General features: G+C 47.9%; 2 protein-coding genes across 2 annotated transcripts; both read left to right on the forward strand.

The window, feature by feature from the left end:
- Positions 1–43: 43 nt before the first annotated feature.
- arsk (arylsulfatase family, member K) lies at positions 44–6876 on the forward strand. The gene is made up of 8 exons (XM_064296547.1): positions 44–778; positions 1016–1145; positions 1400–1559; positions 2297–2579; positions 3002–3173; positions 3356–3580; positions 4038–4253; positions 6024–6876. Exons 1-8 carry the CDS (start codon positions 650–652, stop codon positions 6290–6292), a joined length of 1584 nt encoding a protein of 527 aa, XP_064152617.1. The 5' UTR covers positions 44–649; the 3' UTR covers positions 6293–6876.
- Positions 6877–7491: 615 nt separating this feature from the next.
- Positions 7492–24377, forward strand: nol6 (nucleolar protein 6 (RNA-associated)). The gene is made up of 26 exons (XM_064296546.1): positions 7492–7673; positions 8206–8433; positions 9214–9330; positions 9931–10110; positions 10576–10744; positions 11204–11338; positions 11636–11799; positions 12139–12259; positions 12555–12613; positions 12784–12885; positions 12982–13097; positions 13201–13378; positions 13548–13670; positions 14719–14867; positions 15078–15153; positions 15265–15405; positions 15511–15628; positions 17255–17409; positions 17800–17963; positions 18059–18211; positions 18298–18395; positions 18744–18868; positions 19150–19239; positions 19667–19867; positions 21467–21568; positions 22204–24377. Exons 1-26 carry the CDS (start codon positions 7629–7631, stop codon positions 22351–22353), a joined length of 3459 nt encoding a protein of 1152 aa, XP_064152616.1. The 5' UTR covers positions 7492–7628; the 3' UTR covers positions 22354–24377.
- The last annotated feature ends 398 nt before the right edge of the window (positions 24378–24775 follow it).

Below are 24775 nucleotides of genomic sequence, written 5' to 3' on the forward strand. Positions count from 1 at the left end.
GTAGTCCAATCGCTTGTCACCTTAAGCCAACGCCGATCTTAATATATAGATCTAACTGACGTAGAATTCAAAACTCATGTCCGGAAACCAGAAAACATAGTCAGAATAGTCAGATTTGACAGCAGTTTGCATGTTTGTTATTTTTCTGCAGTCTATAGTTTATTCTCAGGCATCACTTCAGGACAGCGGCCAACGCAATCAAATACACACTTGTTAAACTGCAGCGCCTGCTCAGCATCCATCAATTAACCCATCTCGATTGGAGCACTTCTGTGATGTTCGTGGCTGGTTAGATATTTAGTAGGGACATTTGCTGATTACTTTTGCTTCATATTTATAATCGTTCTAGTTAGATAGATTTTTTTTGCTTTGGAGGCGTTATGGATAAAGTTTAGGATAAATGGATGAGGTTAATTTTACAGAATTACTAATGAAAAGGACAGAAAATTAAGCTGCAACGGTAATTCAGTCAATCGAATATTCTCTGAATATATGCAGCCCGCATCTTGCGTATTAGACCTGGAATAGAACTAGATAAGAGTTCTCTATGGATTCATTTTGGCCAGCCTAACGCGCTAGCCAGCTCAGGCTGCGTCGTCAACTGTCAGCGGAGAGGAAATTATTTCCGGAAAATGAAGATTCCGTTATAATGTCGACAGAAATGAAAGTGTTTTGTACTGCCTTTTTTATTTTTGCTCAACTACATGTTCTGGCTTTTGGTTTTAACCGCACTGCAAAGTTCAGACCCAACTTTGTGATGGTGATGTCCGATGCATTTGTAAGTAGCCGTTGCAAGCTTTTTTTGTGCAACTATTCGTAAAACTACGTTGCGAATGTCTGTTTAATACATATAATACACGCATATGCATTTTCTGTTCTAAAGAAATTAATGATTTGTAATAAGTATCTGGATACGGGCTTTTTGTGTGGAAGTTGCTGATCAGCAGGATATGTGGCATGTAATGTTTCACATTTTACTTTATATTGAATTGAAACATTGAATTTTGTCCAAAAGGATGGAAGGCTGACCTTTGACCCTGGGAGTACATTGGTGCAGCTCCCTTATACAAAATACCTGAGGGAACAAGGGGCTGTCTTCCTCAATTCCTATACCAACTCTCCCATCTGCTGTCCATCTAGAGCAGGTACCAAAAGAAGGCTCCGGTACAAATGTGAACTGAACCACATTTGTTTGGATACGTTTCATCCACTGAATTAAAGATGTTGTAATGTGCAAACTTCTCCCAACACATGCAATTTGTATGATAAAACAGTTAAGAGATAAATATAGAGATAAATAAAAAGTTATTATGCATTGTCGTGGTGCAGTTTCCAGTTAGTATATGAATCGTAATTATTGCAACATAGGCTAACTGTAATCTCTTGTGTTTGCCACCAGCCATGTGGAGTGGTCGCTTTGTTCATCTAACTCAGTCATGGAACAATTATAAGTGCCTGGAGGGTAATGCCACCACATGGATGGACGTTCTGCAGGAAAATGGATATCACACCAGGAGTTTGGGAAAACTGGACTTTACATCCGGTGGCCATTCTGTGAGGTAGGCGGGGCATGAATAATGTCACAGTTTGTGACACTGTCACATACATCTCTGCATGAACTGCAGTCCATGTGATTGATGGTATTTGAATGTGATAGGATATGTCTATGTGTCTGTTCTTTAAAATATATATTTTAATTATGTTTGTGTGGCATGTAGTTGGACACCATCTCTGAATGTAACTATAAAGTAATTTGTAATTGACTTTGATTGAATGTGCAATTGTTTCAAATAATTATGCTAATAAATTCAACCAGTTTCCGAGTTTCATCACTATTAGCACGCTGAGGGAGGTTCCACTGGAACTGAAATGTTCACACAAAACAAGTAATAAAGTAATTCATACTGAGTGCAGATGAAATGTAAAAAAATATTGGATCCCATTGAGAAACATGCTCATCCAATTATATGGTACTTGACATTCACTGAAATTGGTTGTGACCTAATTAATATGTGGAATTATTGTCAGTTTAAGAGTGGTTTTGCCTGTACTTTGCTCCGCCTCAGTATTTTGAGAGTTTCACATCAAGGAAATGCATTTGGGTATCTAATAAGCGGTAATTAAGATGTCTTAATTAGGTAGCCTAGTGATTAAGATAGCGGTACTTAGGAGGATTGCTAATGTAAACAGTGCACTTATAACTGTTTACCACAGACAAGGGGATAGTCAGCTAACACCCTGATTGACTGCCCCACCGCATTACTGCTTGTCGGCTCTCTTCTATCCCAATTTCCAGCAATCGCGTGGAGGCCTGGACGCGGGACGTGCCTTTCCTGTTGCGACAGGAAGGCCGTCCCGTGACGGACCTGAGGGGAAACGCATCCACAGAGAGGGTCATGACCAAGGACTGGAAAACCACGGACATCGCTGTCCAGTGGATCCACCAGACCGCCGCGTCCCTCCGCCAGCCATTTGCCCTCTACCTGGGTTTAAATCTGCCTCACCCCTACCGCACAGATTCCCTGGGGCCCACTGCTGGGGGGTCAACCTTCCGCACCTCCCCCTACTGGCTGAAAAAGGCAAGTGCTCTCTTTTTTCTTAAAGCATAAATATGTGATTTATTTTAATATATAGTGATAAAGTTTTTTTTTTTTTAAATGTAACCCTTGAAGCTCAATGGCCATGAAATTAGATGCTGGGAGGTAACAACAACATTCTTCTAAATTATTGCTTTTTAACCCTTATACTGTTATAAAGCTTAGACTCTTCACACTTTGATGTAAAAAAAATCCTGCCTTGATCAGTAAAACCACTAGAGATATAAAAAAAAAATAGCATGGCACGCAGTCTCCTTCCCTAAAGAAAGGCTGAAATTGACACCCCTGGTTGATGATTATGGTATATTATTATCCAATAACTGTTCACAACAATTCAACCAACTGCCAAAAGTGACATTCCTTTCTGTAACTGAGGTATTTTGTCTGCTCTATTGTACCTGTAGGTGTCTCATCAGAACGTCTCCGTACCAAAATGGCTGCACTTTTCAGAGATGCACCCTGTTGACTACTACTCTACCTACACCAAGAACTGCAGTGGCAACTTCACCGAACAGGAAGTCAAAGACATCCGCGCCTACTACTATGCCATGTGCGCAGAGACCGATGCCATGCTGGGTGAGTTGAACGGCCTTAAGAAAATAATGATAAAGATAGTGTTATGACTGAGACCGCTTCCATCTGTCTGAATGAAACACTTTTGAGAATCGCACAGGTGAACGATGGGGAATGTGTTGGCCAGGTGAACACAGGTGAATGTGTCACCCAGGTGAACACAGGTAAATGTGTTGGCCCTACAGGTGCGGTGGTGGAAGCCCTGCGTGACTCGGGCTTGCTCTCCAGCACGGTCCTACTGTTCACCTCGGACCACGGCGACCTGGCCATGGAGCACCGGCAGTTCTACAAGATGTCCATGTTCGAGGGCAGCTCGCACGTCCCCCTGCTCGTGGCCGGTCCCGGGGTGAAGGCGGGGCTCCGGCTACACGAGCCCGTCTCTCTGGTGGACATCTACCCCACAATGCTGGGTAAGAGCTCCCCTCCCTGTCAGTGTTGGATAAGAGGGAGGCAGCGTTGGGTTAGAGCGGTACAGAGCCCAGCACATCTACCCTTTAATAAAGTGTAAGAGAGGCTGTAGCACTTAAAGGGATAGTTTGCATTTTTTAGACCAAGGTCTGCTGAGCTTCTCACCTGAAATTATGTAATAAATTGGCATTCCATGCTCAAAGCACTCTACATCAAGTCACTCTCTGTTAGCCATTAGCTTTGTTAGCCAAATAACATATGGGGACCGAGAATCACCACCTGACCGCTATTTAACAAAGACACTATCAATAAACAAAACTAAAGGAACACTCCTCATATGTATATTTGTGGGCACAAGCACATATCTTGTAATTCAAACTGTGCCAATATAGCTAAAGAACAGTAGTGTTGGTTAGGTTAGACATCCTGTCTCAACACCCCCCTGTGTTTTTCATGCAGATCTGGCGGGAGTCTCCGCCCCGGGCGGTCTCAGCGGTCACTCGCTCGTACCCCTGCTGTCCCGGAGCGCCGTCCCCCCGGCGGAGCCCCGCCCCGACTGGGTGCTCAGCGAGTACCACGGCTGCAACGCCAACGCCTCCACGTACATGCTGCGGCAGGGAAAGTGGAAGTACATGGCCTACGCTGACGGGCTGAGCGTCCCTCCACAGCTGTTTGGTGAGTCCCGCGCACAAACCCGAAAGACGTGGTGACGACTAGTCCTTTAAGGTGCGAGATCGCAAATATTTCATTAGAATGTTCTCAACTGAACATTCTAATGCTGATGGCTTAGACACTAGCCTTTAGTCAATCAGCTAACCACTATTCATGCTATAGGACCCAGCTGTAATACTCACATTCAGCAACATTAGTCAATGCTATGACCCAGCTTAATAGCCACATTCAGCTATAGGACCCAGCTGTAATAGTCACATTCAGCTATAGGACCCAGCTGTAATAGTCACATTCAGCTATAGGACCCAGCTGTAATAGTCACATTCAGCTATAGGACCCAGCTGTAATAGTCACATTCAGCTATAGGACCCAGCTGTAATAGTCACATTCAGCTGCTGGGACAGATTGAATTCATTTTTTCCCAAGTTCAACTATTGTTTTTAAAAGGGAGTACCACTTCAAGTGAGAAGTATTTGTGTTCCGCCTGGTTATTTAAAAATAGCTCAAGTACATATACAGTTTATCAATGTGTAATATTTTCCCTGAAGTCCTGAGTTCCTGAAAATTGTGCAAGAGAACCGTTCTAAATGTTCTCAAGATAGGGGAAAAAATGCAGAAACAAGAAGTCTTTGTTTTCTAAAGAAAAATACAGGCAGCTTGCAGTACAGACATTAAATATATGAGCTGTTACAGATTGGCAGTAGTTTACAAAAAAGTCAGCACTTTAAAGCCCATCCAACAATGTGTAAAAAAAGTGTTCTCTCCGTTTTTTTACCTGAGTTATTTTTGTCTCTTGCACTCAATCAGCTGGCCAAACGTTCCAAGTCACTGCTTTCAAAGGTTTTGTTTTCTAAGCCTGGCAATGTAGCCAGGAATTCATTTTGGAATTTGACTGAACAAAAATAAACCGTACTGTAAAATCCAGCCTATCACAATATTATGTTCAATTAAAATAATTGTCACTGTTGTGGGGCTGGTGGTAATATATAATATAATTATAATATATAATATATAATATAATTGCTGGTGCTGCCGGTTGTTACTTTATATTAGATTCATGTAGCAGATGCAAAACCTCTAAAAGTCATTAGACAACTCTTCTGGCACATTCTTGTCAAAATTTCAGGTTAGGTAATTTGTTTTTATTTATGAATGTGTAAAAAAAAAAAGAAAACCCTCTGATACACCAAACAGCAGAAGTATCAGAGTAGCGAAGGAACGTGTAGTAGTCTTACCTGATGCTATTGGAACAGGATTCATTTAATGTTATCTTGATTATCTGACTTCAAAATAATGTTTTAACCTTTCCTCTTTTAAAGTATCTTTAATGAACCAAACTATTTCACTTGAAGGTATCTTATTATTTGATGTAGTTTAAAGGTATACTGTGCAGGATTTACAGTTTAAATTAAGTATATTATTCTGATTGCAAATCATTCTGTTTAGTTATTTCAGAGAATGCATTAATATCACGATATGTATCGTATATTGCCAAAAAGCTTCAAAATATTCTTTTTTCGGCTGTATTGCCCAGCCCCTAGTCTCATTTGTAAGCTTTGGTACTCACATCATAGTACGACTATGCGCCTGACAGAGCTGGCAGTGACGTAAGATAAATCTGTCAAAATCCAGGGGTGTGCTTTGCTCATAAACCTTGGTAGACCTCATTGCAAGAAATGTGTCTCTCAATTTGTACCTTCCCTTTTCCGCAGGCTCTTGAGAGCGCAGTGTGTATGTGTGTGTGCTCTGACTGACCTCACGTTCATTTCCCAGACCTCTCCAGTGACAAAGATGAGCTGCACAACGTGGCGGCCCAGTTCCCTGCAGTCTGCCAGCACCTGGACAAACTTCTGCGCAGCGTGGTCGACTATCCCATCGTTTCCAAGGAAGTGCAGCGCTACAACAGGCAGCAGTTCAGCAGCTGGAGGCAGAGCCTCGGGGACAGCTATGCCAGCATCATCGCCGGCCTCCGCTGGCACTTGGACTGGCAGAGGCACCCCGACCTCTACGAGAAAGCCGTCGACGAGTGGCTCAAAGCGTAGCCCCGCCCCTTCTTACAGAGCCGCACAAACCTCGTGTCGTCCGCGCCATGCTCCCACTTTCTGATGTTCTTGATGATGTGCACTTAGCTGTCCTCCATGATCGGAAAACTATTTGAGCCAAGGCTATAATTTCAGTATTTCTTTTTTATTTTAATGGAATGACTTCAGTGTTCAATTCCTTGGCTTACCATGATCAAAATTAGCTGGAGGGATGCATTCAAATCAGTTTTACTTCACTGTTCCTTGCTGAGGATGAACCGCAGGCCTATACTGAGTAGGGATGTGAACAACACTGTAATGTAATGTAATGTAATACTGAGTAGGGATGTGAACAACACAGATTTCTGACCGTTGACTATGCTGTCTGAACTTTATTTTAAATGTTTGTTGTAAGATACAACTCAAGGGTATAACTTTGGTTTGAATATTGGGGGGTTGAAATGCATAGACCCCGAGAATTGCAACCCTCTTTAAATTAAGGTAGGTATGATTTCAGTCAATTTAATTACTCCTCCATCTCCCACTTTGCAAAATGGATGGACTTCTGATAATTTAATTGTAATTAAAAGGCTGTTTTGAGGAAAGTCGTTTCTATGATTATTTTTTAAGTAGAACTCTTTTTGTGTTATTGTAGGTAGAAATAGAAAAAAAATATGAGTACATTCTCATATTATATATTATCAGACATGTAATCCACCATTTGGCTGTTTTCAGCCATAGGTTGCTACATGGGTGTACCTAGTAAAGTGGCCACTGAGTGGATTATATCCCATATTACAGAGAGAAATCCAGGTGTCAGTAGGTAATTTTGAAATGGCTAAATCATGCAATGTATTCAGCTAAACACTCAGATTTGTCTAGTTCTGTTACAGAAAGGAGCAACCAATGACGTGCAAAGTTAATTGCCGTTTTTATCCCAGGTTATAATGGTCCCCGCATTACTGTAGCTAACATTTCGCTGCTGATTGTCATTATAACTCATGTTTTATTTATTTGTTTGTTTGTTTCCCCCCAGAACTGTATATACACGAATAGTGTATAGTCAGAAACTATTAAGCTCTTCGGTATAGGCTACCACAGTATTGTGACTTCCCCCACTACCTGGGTTTGTACACAGCGCATAGTAGCTTGACTACGTGGGGAGGGCTGTATAGGTTGGGAAAACCATTCGACCAATCATAACCTTTCTCATCGACAGCTTGTCCAATCAGAGCGAAGTGGAAGTGTCGGGGGGTTGTGTGACCCTGTGTGTCCATGTGAGATGGATCTTGAATCTACAACTACATAGAGAAGGGCACATTAATTGAAAAAAATTCTATTTTTCTGTCGGGAAATAATGAAGAGAAAGACAAATGAAATGACGGTGGAATCAGAGAGAGGGGTAAGTCGCTAAAATTAAAGGCAAACAAAGTTTTAACGTGGATGTTTAAGAAATACAATGTTTCGTACTGCCGGCTGATTAGCCATCAACGGATTTTTTAATTGTAGTTATCATACATGTTTTCAAGACCAATGCGGGAACTAATGCAAGTATACTATAATAACAAATACGTGTCGTCGTAACTTCATGCGGCAATCATAGCTAAGTGACGACTAGGAACATTTCATTGCAGCGTGCTCTTATGTTAGCCAGTTTGCTACCCACCCAAGTCGCATGCTTTACACAAATAAAATCATAATTTAAGTTATCAATACACATAATTGAGCTTATCAGCAATCATCTTTTAGCATGTTGTTTAATTGACAAAGCGCATTACTTAGCCAGCTAGAAAATCCAATCGTGTATATTTCTGGTAGCTCAGCTGCAACGTTCAACGTGGCGTCCCCTAGCTAGAGGTGTCCTGTCAGCTGTTTTTAAATACGAGAAACGCGTTATCATCCCAAGTAATATCTCCCACCTCGGTGTCTCGCAGATGGATGAAGAGGAGTCCTCTCATGGTGAGGAGGAGGAGGAGGAGGAGGAGGAGGAGGAAGGACGCAAGGGGACGAAGAGGAGCATGAAGCAGGGTGTTTCTGAGGACGGGGTCTTGCGCCCCGTCAAGATGACCCGAGGCGAACTTTACAAACCGCCGACTGCAGAGGAGCTGAACCAGCTGAAAGAGGCGGAGAACTTGTTCCACTGCAGCTTGCTGAAGATGCAGGTCAGTTGGCAAAGGGAACTGGCTGGACAAGACGCTCTGTGTCTCGGCCTTGGTCATGGTATCAGGTCGTTATAGGCTATATGGCATTTGCCCACTCATAATGGAAAGATCATAAAACGCAGCTCTGTGTTGGCTGATGTGCTGATTATGTTTTGGTTTGGTTCTGTCTTGTTTCCCCCTACATTTGAATTATTAACATGGCTGTTTTGCACAGCAGTTTGACAAGGCAGCTGCACTTCAACTACTTAGGAATGGATAATTGGACCAGCCTTCACAAACCAGTATACGCATTGTATTTCAAAGTGTAAAACCTGTCCAAACCCTGCCTAGTGAAGACCAGAGAGACCAGACAGAGTGTGTCTTTCACTGTTGTAAACGTTAACAGTGCAGTGAATAGTGTGTATGTGTGATTGGGGTAGGGAAGGGCTGTAGTGCAGGGCTGTACAGTGGAGAATTTGCTCCTGAAAATTGATGTACTCGTAAATTATTTTTCCAGTTCACACACGTGTTCTAATTGGGATGCATTAGGGTGCCTCAAAATTTTTCAGGTTGAAGTAATAAATAGAAAAAAAATGTTAGTGTAGAGCCCTGTAGTGGTTTCTCTTTGTGAGGTGCGAATGGTGCATCTGAATGTGAGGAGTGGTGTTTTCCATGTCTGGGCGATAGTGGGGAAAACGCGGTTTGGGGTTCTCTGGGATCGTCTCCGGGCGGTGCGCTCTAGGCCTGGCGAGCCACGCGGCATGGCGGGAGGATTAACCGCCCTCTGTTCCTGGCCCGCAGATGGAGGAGCTGCTGAAGGAAGTGGCCCTGAGCGAGCGCAGGAAGCGGCTGGTGGACTCCTTCGTGCTGAAGGTCACCGAGCTGCTCCACGGCGTGCCGGAGACGGACGAGGTCGAGGTCAGCGCCGCCCCAGGGCCTGCTTTCTGTTTTTTTTTTTGTAATAGAAAAGCGTTAAGCAGAATGGAGTGAAAGCGCAGAGGCACAGTATTATAAAAGAAATCATAGCGACATTGTCCCTGTTAAGCGCTTTGACAAAATAACAGGGTTACAGCACTTATTAGTCTCTTTTAGACCACGAATAAAACCACATCAATGTGTAGTGGTTCCCTGTGCAACATTTGGTCAGTTGTACGCCCTTTATACATGAGGAAATCTGCCGCCTGGACAAAGAGGTGGGAAGTCCAGGGGTCAGGAAGTAAAACTTTTGCCATGCATTTCTTCTACCCATGAACTCAGCCAGCTGATTTAACTTTTTAGTTCTGCCTCTTGGCTGAGGATTTGGGCTATTTAGCAAATCCAGGTGATTGGAACAAAGTACCGGGGTGGACTTTTACTTTCTGAACCTGGATTTTTCACCTCTGGCAGTAATGAAAGTGGAATTGTAAGTACCACTCTGTTTAGGCATATGCAGTAAGTGTATTAAACTGACCGCTGTCTGTTAGCGCTCGTTGTGTTGCGGCCGTGTTGAAAACCTCTGGTGCGAACCTCTCTGTCCAGCTGAGCGACCAGTCGTGGCTCTCCGAGGACGTGAAGGTGCCCTTCCTCCTGGTGCCCAAGGCTACGAAGGGCAAGTTCCACATGGCGCCCCCTGCCTCCGTCTCCCTGATTGGCAGCTACCCACTGGGCACCTGCACTAAGCCCCGGGTCTCTGTGGACCTGGCCGTCACCATCCCTGCCGTGAGTTTGGAGGCAGCTTTCGGGTTTGTGGGAAACGGAGAGAGAGAAAGAGTTTGAGAGAAATGGAGGAAGAGAGGGAGAGAAATGGAGACAGAGAGTGGGATGGTGAGAGGGGGGACTGAGAGAGATGTTTTGTCCTGGTTTTTGTCCCAGTTTCTTTTTTGTCTTTCCACTATAAAGCATCTTTATGACTGTCTGTGTAAAAAGCACAATAAAAATGAATTGAATTAGATTTTTATAATATTGTAGTTAATGTGAATTATAGCTTCAGCTGTTTGAGACCTACCGGACACTACCAATGTTGCTTAATGTGTTTTTTGTTTCTGTTATACCCATCCCTCTTAGAGGCTTCAGCACATAGTTTCTGTGAATTATAATTGTAAATAAAAATATAGCTGACCTCCCAGGGGAGAGAAAAAAGACACTGCCAATTTTTTATGCTGACCTCTGCCCCCATGTCTCCAGGGCGTCCTGCACCCGAAGGATGCCCTTAACCAGAGGTACCCGCGCAAAAGAGCCCTCTACCTGGCCGGCCTGGCACAGCACCTCTCCTCTTCCCCCGACGTCGGGACCATGCGCTACTCCTGTCTCCACGGCAACCGCCTCCGCCCGCTGCTGCTGCTCACACCCCCCGGTACACGATTGGGCGGGAAGGGAAGAGGGAGGGACCGAATGGTGCGAAATGTGAAAGGGGAGGGTTGCAGTGAAGTGGGGTGGGAGTCAGAATGTTTGTTTTGGCAGTGAGAAAGGCTTTAGATGTTAACTTCCCAGTACAAATTTTGACTATTAATTGGCTGGGGTTTTGTTATGTTATGTTTCCCTGTTTTATAATGCCACATAATGTTGCAATTTGTAATTGTGTTTGTGCAAGTGTAGATTACATTTCACCCCTTTGTCATCTTACATCTGTCGTCTGCGTGCGGTCCCACATGTTGTACATGAAATGTATGATGACGATGGCGGGCTAAACGAGAGCCTGCGGTTTGAAGTTTGACTGAGAAGGCGTCTCGTTAACGCGTCGAAGGGAGCGTTTGTGGGTTTGCGGGCTCGGGGGCGGAGTCCTGTTCGCTGACGCGTTGGCTCCTCCCTCCAGGCAAAGACTCGGGCAGCCTGACTCTCAGAGTTCACGCCTGCCCCCCGCCGGGCTTCTTCAAGGCCAGCCGCTTCCACCCGCAGAGGAACAACGTCCGCGCCGACTGGTACACGGGCGTCGCCGCCCCGGAGACGGGTGAGAGGGATGGGGGGCGGGTGGGGGGGGTGATCTAAAGAGACCTGTTTGTGTCCCAGAGGGTCGCAGTCTCAGACGTACTTCAGTTTTTCAGTTACAAGGCGCTGATTGGCTAAAGAATCCGCACACATTCTGTTTCTGCGTTGTTTCTCCCACAATGCACCTGTAACAAGGCCAAGAAGTTGTCGGACGGGAGCTCGGACAGGAGACGATGAAATTGGTTAATTGGAAAGATGTTGGCGGGGAAATGGTGGGAGGGGCTTCTGGGTGACTGACGGTCTGATGTTTCCACGCCAGATCTCAGTGACCCGCCCACACCCCATTACAACAGCGCGCTGCTCGGAGACCTTCTACCCAGGGTGCACTTGCAGTTCCTGTCCGCTGTTAGCGGTCAGTGCGCTGCCTTCGCTGACGGTGTGGCCCTGCTCAAAGTGTGGCTGAGGCAGAGAGAGCTGGACCAGGTACGCGCGTCTGACTTCGTCACCGTTGTGCTTCGTGCGACTGTGCTTCTGACTTTGTGTATGTTAGCATGCACTTTTGTGCGATTGTGTATCTGACTGTGTATGTTAGCGTACTTTTTGCAAGATGCGTTTTCTGCGACTGTGCATCTGGCTTCGTGCTTGTTTGCTTGCGTTTTGCGTGACTGAGCGTACGACTTTGTGTTTGCATGCACGCGTTTCGTGTGCTCTTGCGTTAGCACGTTCGCCTGTGCTCCTGCGTTAGCGCGTGCGCGTTTGCGCATGCACGCTCGTTCATTCTCCAGCGGCTCTCCCTCCCTGTGGCGCTCTCTTCCTGTCCAGGGCGCCGGGTCCTTCAGTGGGTTTGTGGGCTCCATGCTGGTGGCCTACCTTCTCACCACTCACAGAGTGAGCAACACCATGACGGCCTATCAGCTGCTCAGGAACTGCCTGCACTTCCTGGGTGAGAGGGAATGGGGGGCAGCTGCTAGGCAACAGTCCTTCATTTCTTTTTTTTTTTAAGATATCAAGATAACGTGTGTTTCTTTGTGGCTTTGGGGTACCTTTCTTGTAAGAGCAGTCATTTTTAAAATTTGGAAAGCAGGAAAAGTGTATTATGATTGCGAAGGTTTGCAAGTACATGTCAGTGGTGTCTCACGAGGTTGTATTGTACGTGTATGTTGCATTAGTGTAGGTGTCACATTATCTGTTATTCAGTTTCACGTATTGAAACTTGTGCTCTGCGTTATTATTCACAGCCTCAACGGACCTGACTGAGAATGGCATCACCCTGGCGAAGAACCCCGACTCTACCGCGGTGAGTGACAGGGCTCTCTCTCTCTCTCTCTCTCTCTGTCACTCTCTCTTTCTCTCTCTGTCTGTCTCTGTCTGAAATTTAAATTCAAATGTGCTTTATTTGCTCTCTCTCTCTCTCTCTCTCTCTCTCTGTCTCTTAATGATGATGAAATCTCCCTCTCCCTCCTCTAGCCCTCCCTCTCTGAGTTCCACAGCGCCTTCCCGGTGGTCTTTGTGGACCCCTCTGGCCACCTGAACCTGTGTGCGGACGTGACGGCCAACACCTACAAACAGGTGAGCGGGCTGGGCCGTGCCGGGCGGGGCTTGTGCCGCTCATTTAGGAATGAAGCGTTCTGATTGGACGACTCTCTCTCTCTCCCCTGAGTCCAGGTTCAGCACGAGGCCACGCTCTCCCTGCAGTTCTGGGACGACCCCACGCTGGACGGCTTCCAGGCCCTGCTGATGACCCCCAAACCCCTGATTCGGACCTACGACCACCTGTTCCAGTGAGTGCGCTCTCTGGCCTCTGCTCCACACTGCCCCTGGAGGATTTTGCGCGTAGCGCAGGAGCTCCGCTGCTCACACTACCTCTCTTTTTTTCCCTCTCAGGCTGTGTGGCCTGGTGAAGCTCCAGGCCTCCTGCAAGAAGCTCAACCTTCTCAATGAACTCATGGACCACAGCGGGAACTACGTTCTCACTGCGCTCCCTTTTATTCTGTCCCTCCTGCAACGAGGACTTGGAGAAAGGGTCTTCCTTTTGACACACTCCCTGTCCCCTGATCCTGAGGTGAGGCAATCAGCAATAAAGTTGACAGTTAAAGCTCTCATTGAAGTCTGTTCATATCATTGCCAGTGTGAACAGCATATCATGCGTGTTGCTGTTTTAGAAGCTTTTACATGTTTCATTTTGCTAGTATTAAGGCTCTTAAAATGTTTTTGGGTGTTCAATGTCACAGTGGCCAGTGGACAGTGAACCCCCAAAACACAAGGACCAGCCTCCCCTGTCCTTCGGCCTCCTGCTGAACCCCGAGTTTGCTGCCTCAGTGCTAGAGAAGGGTCCCCCGGCGGACAGCCCGAAGGTAGGCAGCGTACCTCCAAAGTGCCTGTATATCCGCCATTGTGTGTCATGGCCTACCATGGGTGCTTTGGTATGTCTCTTCCTTCCATATAAACTCTGTACTTCTGTGTGTGTGTGTGTGTGTGTGTGTGTGTGTGTATGTGCACTTTCACCCCTGTGTGTGTATATATGTGTACTCTCACCCCTCTGTGTGTGTGTGTGTGGGTGTATGTACTCTCTCACCCCTCTGTGTGTGTGTGTGTGTGTGTGTGTGTATGTACTCTCTCACCCCTCTGTGTGTGTTTTGTGTGTGTGTGTACTCTCTCACCCCTCTGTGTGTGTGTGTGTATGTACTCTCTCACCCCTCTGCATGTGTGTGTGGTGTGTATGTCTCTCTACCCTCTTTTGTGTGTGTGTGTGTGTGTGTGTGTGTGTGTGTGTGGTGTATGTACTCTCTCACCCCTCTGTGTGTGTGTGTGTGTATGTACTCTCTCATCCCTCTGTGTGTTTGTGTGTGTATGTACTCTCTCACCCCTCTGTGTGTTTGTGTGTGTATGTACTCTCTCACCCCTCTGTGTGTGTGTGTGTGTGTGTGTGTGTGTGTACTCTCTCACCCCTCTGTGTGTGTGTGTGTGTGTATATACTCTCTCACCCCTCTGTGTGTGTGTGTGTGTGTGTGTGTGTGTGTGTGTGTGTGTGTGTGTGTGTACTCTCACCCCTCTGTGTGTGTGTGTGTGTGTGTGTGTGTGTGTGTGTATATACTCTCTCACCCCTCTGTGTGTGTGTGTGTGTGTGTGTGTATGTACTCTCTCACCCCTGTGTGTGTGTGTGTATGTACTCTCTCACCCCTGTGTGTGTGTGTGTGTGTGTGTGTGTGTGTGTGTGTACTCTCACCCCTCTGTGTGTGTGTGTGTGTGTGTGTGTGTGTGTGTATATACTCTCTCACCCCTCTGTGTGTGTGTGTGTGTGTGTATGTACTCTCTCACCCCTCTGTGTGTGTGTGTGTGTGTGTGTGTGTGTGTGTGTGTGTGTGTGTGTGTACTCTCTCACCCCTCTGTGTGTGTGTCCAGGCTGTGGAGTTCCGGCAGCTGTGGGGTTCTCGTTCCGAGCTGCGGCGCTTCCAGGACGGGTCCATCACCGAGGCGGTGCTGTGGGCCGGAACCTCCGCCTATCAGAAGAGACTGGTCCCCCGTGACATCATCACCCACCTGCTGCAGCTGTGAGTGCCTGCCTGCCTGGCTGTCTGTCTCTGTTTGCCTCTTTCTGTGTCTGTCTGTCTATCCGTCTGTCTCTGGAGCCAGTAAAATTACGTTATGGGTGACATTGTTACTTGTGTGTGTGTGTGTGTGTCTGTGTGTGTGTGTGTGAAGTTCTATTAAGGGATGGGCAAATTCCACTCTCACACTCCTCCTCGTTTTCTTTCCTTTAGTCATGCCGATATCCCAGAGTCCAGCGTGCGTTACACGGGAGGCCTGCTCGATGATGTCATCATAAGGGGACGGGAGGTGAGCGGCGTAGCGGATAGTGGTCACGGCAGCGTGTGAGATCGGAGTGCTTTTCAGCAGGGGGGTTAGCACCGCGGGCTAAAGCGCGGCTGGCTGTTTGCTGCGTTTCAGGCCTGCAGCACGGGCGAGGAGGCCAGCCTCAGAGTGGTGCAGTCCTACGACGACCTGAGCCGCAAGCTGTGGCAGCTGGAGGGCCTGCCCCTGTCGATCACCGCCGTGCAGGGCGCCCACCCCGCCCTCCGGTACACCCAGGTGAGCGGCCCCGCCCACTGGACCCGCCCCGCCCGGCCCAAGCGCCGCGGCGCGACCTCTGAACTCTGACCTCTCGTCTCGCCCCCCTGACCCCGCCCCCTGCAGGTGTTCCCCCCGGAGCCGGTGAAGCTGGACTACTCCTTCTTCGGGCGGGAGAAGGTGTCGCGTGCGCTGGTCCCGTCCGAGGACAAGCCCTGTCCCGTGTACATCACCCCCGTCAAAGGTACGTCTTGCCCCCCCGCCCCCCTGACGCGTAACCTGACGAGTGAGTGCATGTTTCATCCCTGTGGCGTCATGCAAAGGCGTAACTTACGCCTATTACAAAACAGGCCAAATAACCTGCCCAGTAATATAGCATGATGATGTAAATTATTTTATATAATAAAGAAGGGGATATCATGATGTGATTGGGATCCAGGTTTCCATGATTTTCAACAACATAGCCATGACTGCTCCGCAACTTCATGCAATATTTTCCGTGCCAGCCTCGATGATCAGTGGTCTGAAGTATTTTCCCCTTAGAATTTGCCAAACTGACAGTTTCACAACTGTTCTTATAAAAAAAAAATTCCTCTGGGGGGGGTTGGCCAGGCCCCGGACCCCCCCTTTAGTGGGTTGCAGTTCTCAGGGTTTTTCCGGCCCACCCAATATCGAAACCAAAGCCACGCCCTCGGTGTCATCTTTGCGAGCGCAGGCTTGCGTTTCCCTCCGGGCCTTTTTTTTTTTTTTAAAGTGTTCTCCTCGTGTTCCCGCACGACGCGGACCTCCGTCCGCAAAGCGGCTTTGTTTGTTTCGGGTTCGGCCCCGCGCCCCCCTCCCCCCCCCCCTCCCCGATTCGTCTCCGCCCGCCGCCGAGGACCATCTGCGCCGTTGGCTCGGTAATAACGACCGGGCTCCAGTTTTAGGTCCAATTTTAAATCGCTAACTTTTTTTCACCCCCCTCCACCCCCAAACTCCCCTGTTTGCCAAAAAGAGGAAGAAATCTGGCCGAGGACCCGAACTGTAAAAAGGGCAAGCGGTCTGACTCGGTCTGTTCCGCGTTAATCCGCTCGTGTCTGCTTCTGCCGAAAGTGCCTCCGGCGTGGTAAAACGCCGAGCGGTTTTCGAATCCTCTGGTGCTCTTTCTCCCCCGAAACGGGCTGGGCCTCGTGTGACCTCCTTTGGCTTGATGTTACACGCTTGTGACGCTGGGGGGAGCTGGGAAATGTATTTCGTTCGTCTCACCTTGAATGTCCCCGGTCCCTTTTCCCTTTGGCTGAGTGCCAGTTGCGCGCAGCCACTCTCTTAATTGTTTACGTTAGCTGGCTCCGTGGGACCGGCGGATTATCTCTTCCTTCCGGAAACGTGACAGATAAGCCATCAGATGTGCGTGTGTATATATGTGTGTGTACGTGTGTGCGCTTGTGGGTACGTGTCCGTGCCTATCCGTTTGTGTGTATGTATGTGCGTGACTGCGTATATATATGTGTGTGCGTGTGTGCGCAGGTGCTTGCGTGTGTAAGTGTGTTTGTGTGTGTGTGCTTGTGTGTGTGAGCTTATGTGTGCATGCGTGTGTGTGTGTGTATGTGTGTGTGTGTATGTCAGGGATCAGCAACTCACGGTCCTCGAGGGCCGAGTACTGCTGGTTTTCCACCCTCTCTTTGCCTGGGAGTCAGGTGTGAAGACATTCTGGCCAATCAGTAGCGCTAATTACCAGAGAGAAAAGAAAACCAGGCCTGGATTTGGTAAATGGTAAATGGTAAATGGACTGCATGGGCCAGAGGTGATGATCCCTGGTGTGTGTGTGTGTGTTCATGCGTGTTTGCTCCGGTCTCACCCCCCCTCTCTCTGCGCGGCTCTTGCGTCGCAGTGATCTGTCACATGGAGGGCAGCGGGAAGTGGCCTCACGAGCGACTGGCCGTCCGCCACATCAGAGCCGCTTTCCACGTGCGCCTGGGGGAGCTGCTGAGCCGACAGCACCGCTACACCTGCCACGCCCGCCCCGCGCACCTGGACGTGTGCAAGGTACCGCCGTCACTGTGTGTGTGTGTGTGTGTGTGTGTGCGTGTGTGTGTGTGTGTGTGTGTGCGTGCGTGCGTGCGTGCGTGCGTGCGTGCGTGCGTGCGTGCGTGCGTGCGTGCGTGCGTGCGTGCGTGCGTGCGTGCGTGTGTGTGTGCGTGTGTGCTTACGTGTGTGCGTGTGTGTGCTTACGTTGGTGAATCCTGTGTATATGAGAGGATATTGGTGTGCGCTTAGTGTTGCCCTCTCTCTCTCTCTCTCTCTCTCTCTCTCTCTTCATAAGTTGTTTTATTGGCGGGAAATACATATGTAAATATAGCCAAAGCATCAGAAGCCAATTAAAATATATATGTACAGTGAAGTAATAATGACAGTGAGCATCCTCTCTCTGTCCAGGATGGGCTGGTGTTCCGTATCCAGGTGGCCTATCACCGCGAGCCCCAGGTCCTGAGGGAGACCATCACCCCGGAGGGGATGCTGTGTTACCGCGACAACCCGGAGGCCCAGGCGCTGGAGCTGGAGACGGTGCATAGGCCGTACCTCACCAGCACGCTGCACGGGTACGACGGCTCCCCCCCCTGAGCGCAGAGCGCGCGTCCTGATCCCTCACCCCTCACATTTGACCTTTAACCTCTATGTTCCTCCGTCCTCCCAGGCTCCAGCAGCAGCACCCCTCGTTCGGCGGCGCGTGCCGGCTGGCCAAGCGCTGGCTGGGCTCCCAGCTGCTCAGCGGGGACGTGAGCGACGACGTGGCCGACCTCCTGGTGGCCTCGCTGTTCCTGCAGGCCGCTCCCTTCACCCCTCCCGGGTAATTCCGCAACGGACTACATTTCCCATCATGCCCCGTAGTGTACAAGCCCCAGCCCACTCACTGACTATCTGCTGTCTCTACAGCTCCCCTCAGGTGGGCCTCCTGCGATTCCTCCACCTGCTCTCCACCTTCGACTGGAAGAACAGCCCCCTGGTGGTCAACCTGAACGGCCAGCTCACAGGTGAGTACTTTCCGCAGTCGTGTCTACTGCTCTGGCCCAAGGTTACAGAACCGGTTCAAAATTCATGCAGGCCACGAATACTCAAATCTGGCCCTTGAGGCTAGTAGTCAGTAGTACTGCTGACTTTGATTCTTCCCTTCCAACCAGTACTAATTTAGGCCAGGGACACCAGGTGAGTTAGATATGTGGCTAATCAGTGGCATTAGTCAATCGACTTAACTATCAGGCAGAAGAAGAAAAGATTCAGCAGTGTTACTGGTCTAGACGGTCAGGTTTGAGACAGGCTCTTTTGTCCGTGTGTGATTTTTTTTTTTTAATTTCGGTCTCTCGCTCTCGTGCCCTCCACAGCCCCTGACTACGTCGAGATTAAAAACGATTTCATCGCTTCAAGGGAAACCCTGCCGGTCATGTTCATCGCCACTCCCAAAGACAAGAAGCTCTCCGTCTGGACCAAGGACGGTCCGTCCGTACAGGTTAGAATTTCAGCGCCTAGCTTCTCTCAGCCAGCCCATATTCACCTGGTAGTGTTTCAGCTTTACATTTACCACACATGTGACTGAATGGTGGAAATCGACTTTGTTTCAACTTTTAACAGCAGCTATCAATTAAGTTGTCCTTGCATGACAACTCAAAATAAATTTAGCATTCTAGTTCTGTTCACATGCTTTTATTTGATTCGCTGGCTCAGTTTCCGGACTGAAAAGCTACTGTTTCTTCTCTGTAACCGCTTTTGCGTTCCCCTGGCTCCCTGCAGATGCTGCAGCGCCTCACTGTGGTGGCCGCTGAGAGCCTGCGGGTCCTGGAGGCACAGCTGGTGGACCCCAGCCAGCCGCAGGACGTCCGGGTCAGTACCGCAGCCCCGAACCGTCCTTCCCGCGGGCCGGTCCGGTCCACACCGGGCCCTCTGGTCCAGTGGCTCGCTTTGGGGTTTGGTCCCCGTAGATGATTGGCCAGCAATGTTCTGCAGTTGTGTGTGTGTGTGTATCTGTCTGTGTGTCTGTGTGCGTGTGTGTGGCTGTGTCTGTGAGTGTGTTTGTGTGTGCATGTGCCTGTGTGTGTGTGTGTGTGTGTGTGCGCGCGCGCGCGCGTGTGTGTGTGCGCGCGCGCGTGTGTGTGAGACTGCCCACTGCAGTAGTCTTTGCTGCATTATGACTGCTTTTATTGTGTGCAGGGGGACAGGGGAACCGTGCATGTCTGTTATCTCTTACTGATGCTGACCCCGATATCTGTCCACCCCCCTCCCCCCCTTCCTCTTCCCGCCGTGCGAGCAGGTCGCTCTGCGGCCCCCCCTGGACGCGTACGACGTCCTGATCCACCTCAACCCCAAGCAGGTGCCCCTGCTGTCCCAGGCAGTGGACCCGCCCCACGCCAGCTTTCACCGGGGCACCGCGCCCGGGGACGGCGCCAGCGGCGGGGGGGCCCTCCCCGTCGTCGACTACGACCCCGTCGGCCGCTACCTGGCCGAGCTCCGGGTGAGAGAGAGACGAGCTTCACTCACCCACAATGGGGGGATTCCGCACTGTCACCAGCAGCGCAACCCAGCAGTATATACACCATTCACACATAGACAAAGGCAACCCGAAATAATGTACCTGCGTGTGTGTGTGTGTGTGTGTTGTTTTGACCTATGTGGGCATCGGTTCGGGCCGAATGTTTCTGTGTTCCGGGAAGGTCGCCTGAGGTTTTCTGAGAAAGGCTGGATTTGATTTAGCGCGGTTGCGTGGGCTAGCGTGATGTGTCTGATGCCTACATAAGCCTCCAGCTGCGCTCGCTCTTAAAGGAGGAGAGCTTGCCTGTATGTTGGCATCCAAATGAGATCCACATGCGGGGAGCTCGCCGCCTGCCTGCCTGCCTGCCTGCCTGTCAGTCTCTGCCCGGCCGCCTCGTGCCAGGTGTGCGTTTCAGTTGGCATCAGAACAAAGCGCTTCGTTCCACCGAAGTGATTCACCGTCTCGTAAATCCTCAGCGAGGGCTGTTGGTATCGATAGCGGTTTTCCCTCCAAATGCAGTTTTCCCTCCAAATGCGGCTCTGGGCAGACGTGTTTCTGTGAAACGAAAGCGATCGTTTTGCCTGTACCCCCGGGTGCAGTCCGTGGCCCTCCCCATACTGGGCCTGAGGTGTACTCATCTTTAGGAATCCCTCAGGGTGATTTTTAAAGCCGGGTGATTTTTGGGGGCACCCCTACGGTCCCCTTAGCAAGCCATCGCAAGCCATATTCGCCATATCTGTCTGAATGAACTCTCTTGCTCCAGCGAGCAGTGAGTAAAAGTTGTTTTATTAATATAAAATAAACAATATGGCCACCATGCTTCAGTCAGTTGCGCACTGTTGGTTCAGGTGAGCATCCCCGCACTGGCCCTTTGTAATGGTAAAGCCCTGTGTTACTCAGTTGGCATCTTCTGTTTTAATTTATTAAGTTCCCTCCTAAATGAAATGAGTCACATGTTGGAATTATTTTAGTCTTGAACTGCCCAGTTCTATGGTGATTCTCTGATGATTTCAGAGCTATTTCAGAACATGACACGATCTGTAGACTTAATAGATCTGTCGACAATCCATTTGGCACGATCAATTATTTCATCTGAATGAAATCCACAACGCTTGTACATGCAAATAAAGTAGGTCAGCTTTAAGCTAACAGTGCTGAGGTGGTTTCCAGTGGCTAAATGTCCCAGCCTGCAAGCTGGCCAGCTCATGCATCTGGCTTAACCAAAAGGAACACAAAGCAAGGAGGCAGCGGAGGCGTTTGTTTATGTATCGCCGCTAACATGCTAGCGAGCCGCTTGAAGTTCCAGTGAAAATCACGCCGACAAAGATGGTGAAAGAAAGATGTATAACTCTAAATAACAATTACAAAGGTATTTACATGGTATCACCTGCTTTTATTTTATTTTTTTTATTCTGTCAAAATCTCATGTTACTGTACTTGTTGTTCGTACTGCACTTTGTCCTAGTCTACCGGGTCACAAAGACGTAGAGTTCTCTGTGGTTTGTTTTGAGCTGCCTGTCTGTCGGGTTATTAGGGGACGCGCGTTCTCAAAGGCTTTTGGTGTCTGTTCCTCTCTCCCAGGACTCTTTCGGGGAACTGGCATTGTTTTTCTGCGATCCGTACGGCGGGACGGTGATTGCGGTCCTGTGGAAACCGCAGGCCTTCGCCCCGATGCCGTTTAAGGTAAGAGCAGAGGACCTGTCGGGACAAGACTGCGCTCTTTCGAAACGAGGAAGTGCAAAAACACGGCTTCCGAGTACCGCATTTCATTATCTCGCCATCAAAGCTGGAGGCAGTCGTTTAAATACAGTATACAGGGTGTCTGTAAATGGAAATGGCTACCTTTATTCATTTTTGTTTGGTTCTTGACTGACAGGCTGGATGACGTATTTGCCTATGTCTGCCCCCGAGAACTCCCCAACGGATTCCTGGAAATCCGTGGGGAAATGTTTTTTTTCTTTTTTGAAAGGGGAAATTTCAGGGTTTGGGCAGTGTTCAGAGGTGCTTTAAGGTGTTGTCTCCCATGTTTTCAGGTTGCTATGGGTATAATGGAAACTCAGAGTTCGGGAATTCATTGGCATTTGATTTGCCTAAAAATAACTATTTGCAGTATCAGGGCAGAAAATGATATTTTGATTGTTTTTCCAAAATTGTCCTGGAAAACTTGGCAGTAAGAAGTGCAGTTCAAAGCCCTGTTTAATTAAGACACCTATACAGGTAACTGGGTACTTCACTGGGAAAGTTTGTTGTCTGATGTCGAGTATAAAAAGTGTACAATAAATAATGAAAATGTTTTCCGCCTCTGCCCCTTCCTGAAGACCTCACAGATGAGTGCCCGACGAGTGGAGGTGACTGGAGAGGAGGCGCGCACAGTCCCGAATGTGGAGGCCATCTTGGAGGACATCCGCATCTTGGGGGAGGGGCTTGTAAAAAAGGTGGAGCCGAGGACTGAGAGATGGGTGGTGTGAGGATGTAGCCCACTACCCACTGTCCCTCTGACCCATGACCCCTCACCCCCTTACCGTGTTCCAGAAGAAACTACTCTCTTTGTGCTTTGATTTACTTTTTATTTCTTCTTCGGCAAGGAGTTTGTCTTTTCATTTTTTGTCATGATTTGTGATTTATAATTTAGATTAATGTGGAAGGATCCATTCTCCAACACAATCCCATACCGTGCGGTTGTGCATCAGTGACGTTTGTAAAACAAATAAAATTACAAACCATGGAAAAAAAACTTCCCATTAGTGTGGAATTAAATATTTATCAGTCCATGTCTCTATCTTTAATATTTAATTAGTCAATATAAAGAGTCTGAATCTAGTTAAGAGGAGATTTAGCTTTTTGGTGTCAACTTTTTACGCCTTTCACCTCTGCCGCTATTGGTGAGGTCACTCTTTGCTGCTATTGGTGAGATCACTCTCCGCCACCATTGGTGAGGTCACACGCTGCTAAACTGGACTTGCGGTAAGTTTAAGCACCTGCACACCAGTAATTAAGGACTGGTGGTTAGAAATATTGGACAAAATGTAGTTTTGTTTTGTATTTGGTGATTGTGTCGTCCAAGAGGTTTGCACGCAATTCAGTCGCACTTGATTTTGATTTTGGCCTAAACATTACTGCTATGAATGACCTGCAGAGATGGAATGCGAACAAAGAAGGTTTGGCTTTGTTTCGCCATGTCTGTAGTCTGGAATGTCTTGATTGCCCACAGATATGGAGCACTTAAGACAACATAAAAGTTTCAGCATGCGAATATTCAGCTCAAAGCCAGTTTTGGATGACATGAAGCAACTTGTCCCAGGCATTGTTTACGGATGATTGCTCCATCGCAGTTTCTCTTTGCAAATGATTCTTATGCCCCTGGGGATTACTGTTGTTATGGGTTCTTATCGCTTTGCGAAAATGACGTATTTCCTCCTTGTTTGGCAAGTTCTGTGATTTCCATGAATTACCCACAATCCTTTGAGTGCGTCTTTGTAGCATGCCCGCTTGTGCAAGGAGGTGCAACAGACCATGAACTGGAAAACCCCGTACCCACCAGCCAGGAGAATGCAGCAGTTTGGTCTGAGGAAAGCCCGCATTTATGCTTCTTCTGAACTGGGCTGCATTGAATTCGTTATGAACTAAACTACCATGTGATTGTGGTTTTTTTTATTTAAAAAATCCTTGATATTCGCACCAGCTTGCAGTGTCCAACTGCCATTACATAATAGCCCAGCAGATGTCACTGTTCCAGTCTGTGATGTTACGTTGTCTGTCTCTTGGTTTGTTTACAGCAATGCAGAACAGTTTAAATGTAAGTAACCTGTAATGGCAAGTATAGACACAGATGGGACATTTAAGTATTAATACCTGAGTATGTGGGCGAATCATAAGTGGCATTAGCAGAGTAGGGTGGATCAGTCCCACCTGGCAGTTACTGCCCCTCCTAGGCCCAGAGTGATGGCTGCAAATGGATGAATCCTCGTAATTAGGGGCGACATAGCTCAGGAGGTAAGACCGATTGTCTGGCAGTCGGAGGGTTGCCGGTTCAAACCCCGCCCTGGGCATGTCGAAGTGTCCTTGAGCAAGGCACCTAACCCCTAACTGCTCTGGCGAATGAGAGGCATCAATTGTAAAGTGCTTTGGATAAAAGCGCTATATAAATGCAGTCCATTTACCATTTACAATTACAACAGTGATTAAAATGTTAATGTTAGGGGAAGATCCTTTATGTTCTGCTCTGCTCTTCTAAAGGCATTAAACATGGAGGGCTTTGAGGGCGATCAGTGGGCTGGCCATCACAACACAACAATGAGGCCTTGCAGATTTTTGAAAGAAAAGCCTGAAAATATTTACATTTCCTGACCTTCCTTCCAACCTAAATTTTATAGTTGTTTTTCAAAAAGGACAGGAATTTTAAAAATAATCACTTAAATTATTGTTGCTCCGCCCTGTATTAAATTTATGTTTTTTTGAAGTCATGACTTTTTAATAAAAGTGCTCAGAGAAATTGTCGGGGCTTCAGGAGTAGTTTGGAGACATGCTCAACTGCCCTTTGTTACAGGGACGAGCCTATTTGTCTAATGACTACTTTTAAATGAAGGGACATTGCTTATAACTGAGTGTGTGTACATTTGCTTGTTTGTCAAAACTTGACAAACTAGTAGTCTGTGATGCCTTCATAAAATATACATCTTCATGTTATCAGAAAGCCAGGAAGTCCATTAATGACGCATCGCGGAAGCCCAGAAGCATTTTACCATGCGCTTGGCATTACATTAAGGAAGGTGCATGAGTCTACTTATTATTGCCAGATCAAGGTAATTATATAGCATTTTCTCAAACTCAACCGTTTCCCAGGTAATGTGTGGTTTGAAGCATTGTTATTAGGGTGCGTTGCATTGGCGT

Source organism: Anguilla rostrata, chromosome 10, assembly GCF_018555375.3.
Source record: "Anguilla rostrata isolate EN2019 chromosome 10, ASM1855537v3, whole genome shotgun sequence".
Taxonomy (NCBI): domain Eukaryota; kingdom Metazoa; phylum Chordata; class Actinopteri; order Anguilliformes; family Anguillidae; genus Anguilla; species Anguilla rostrata.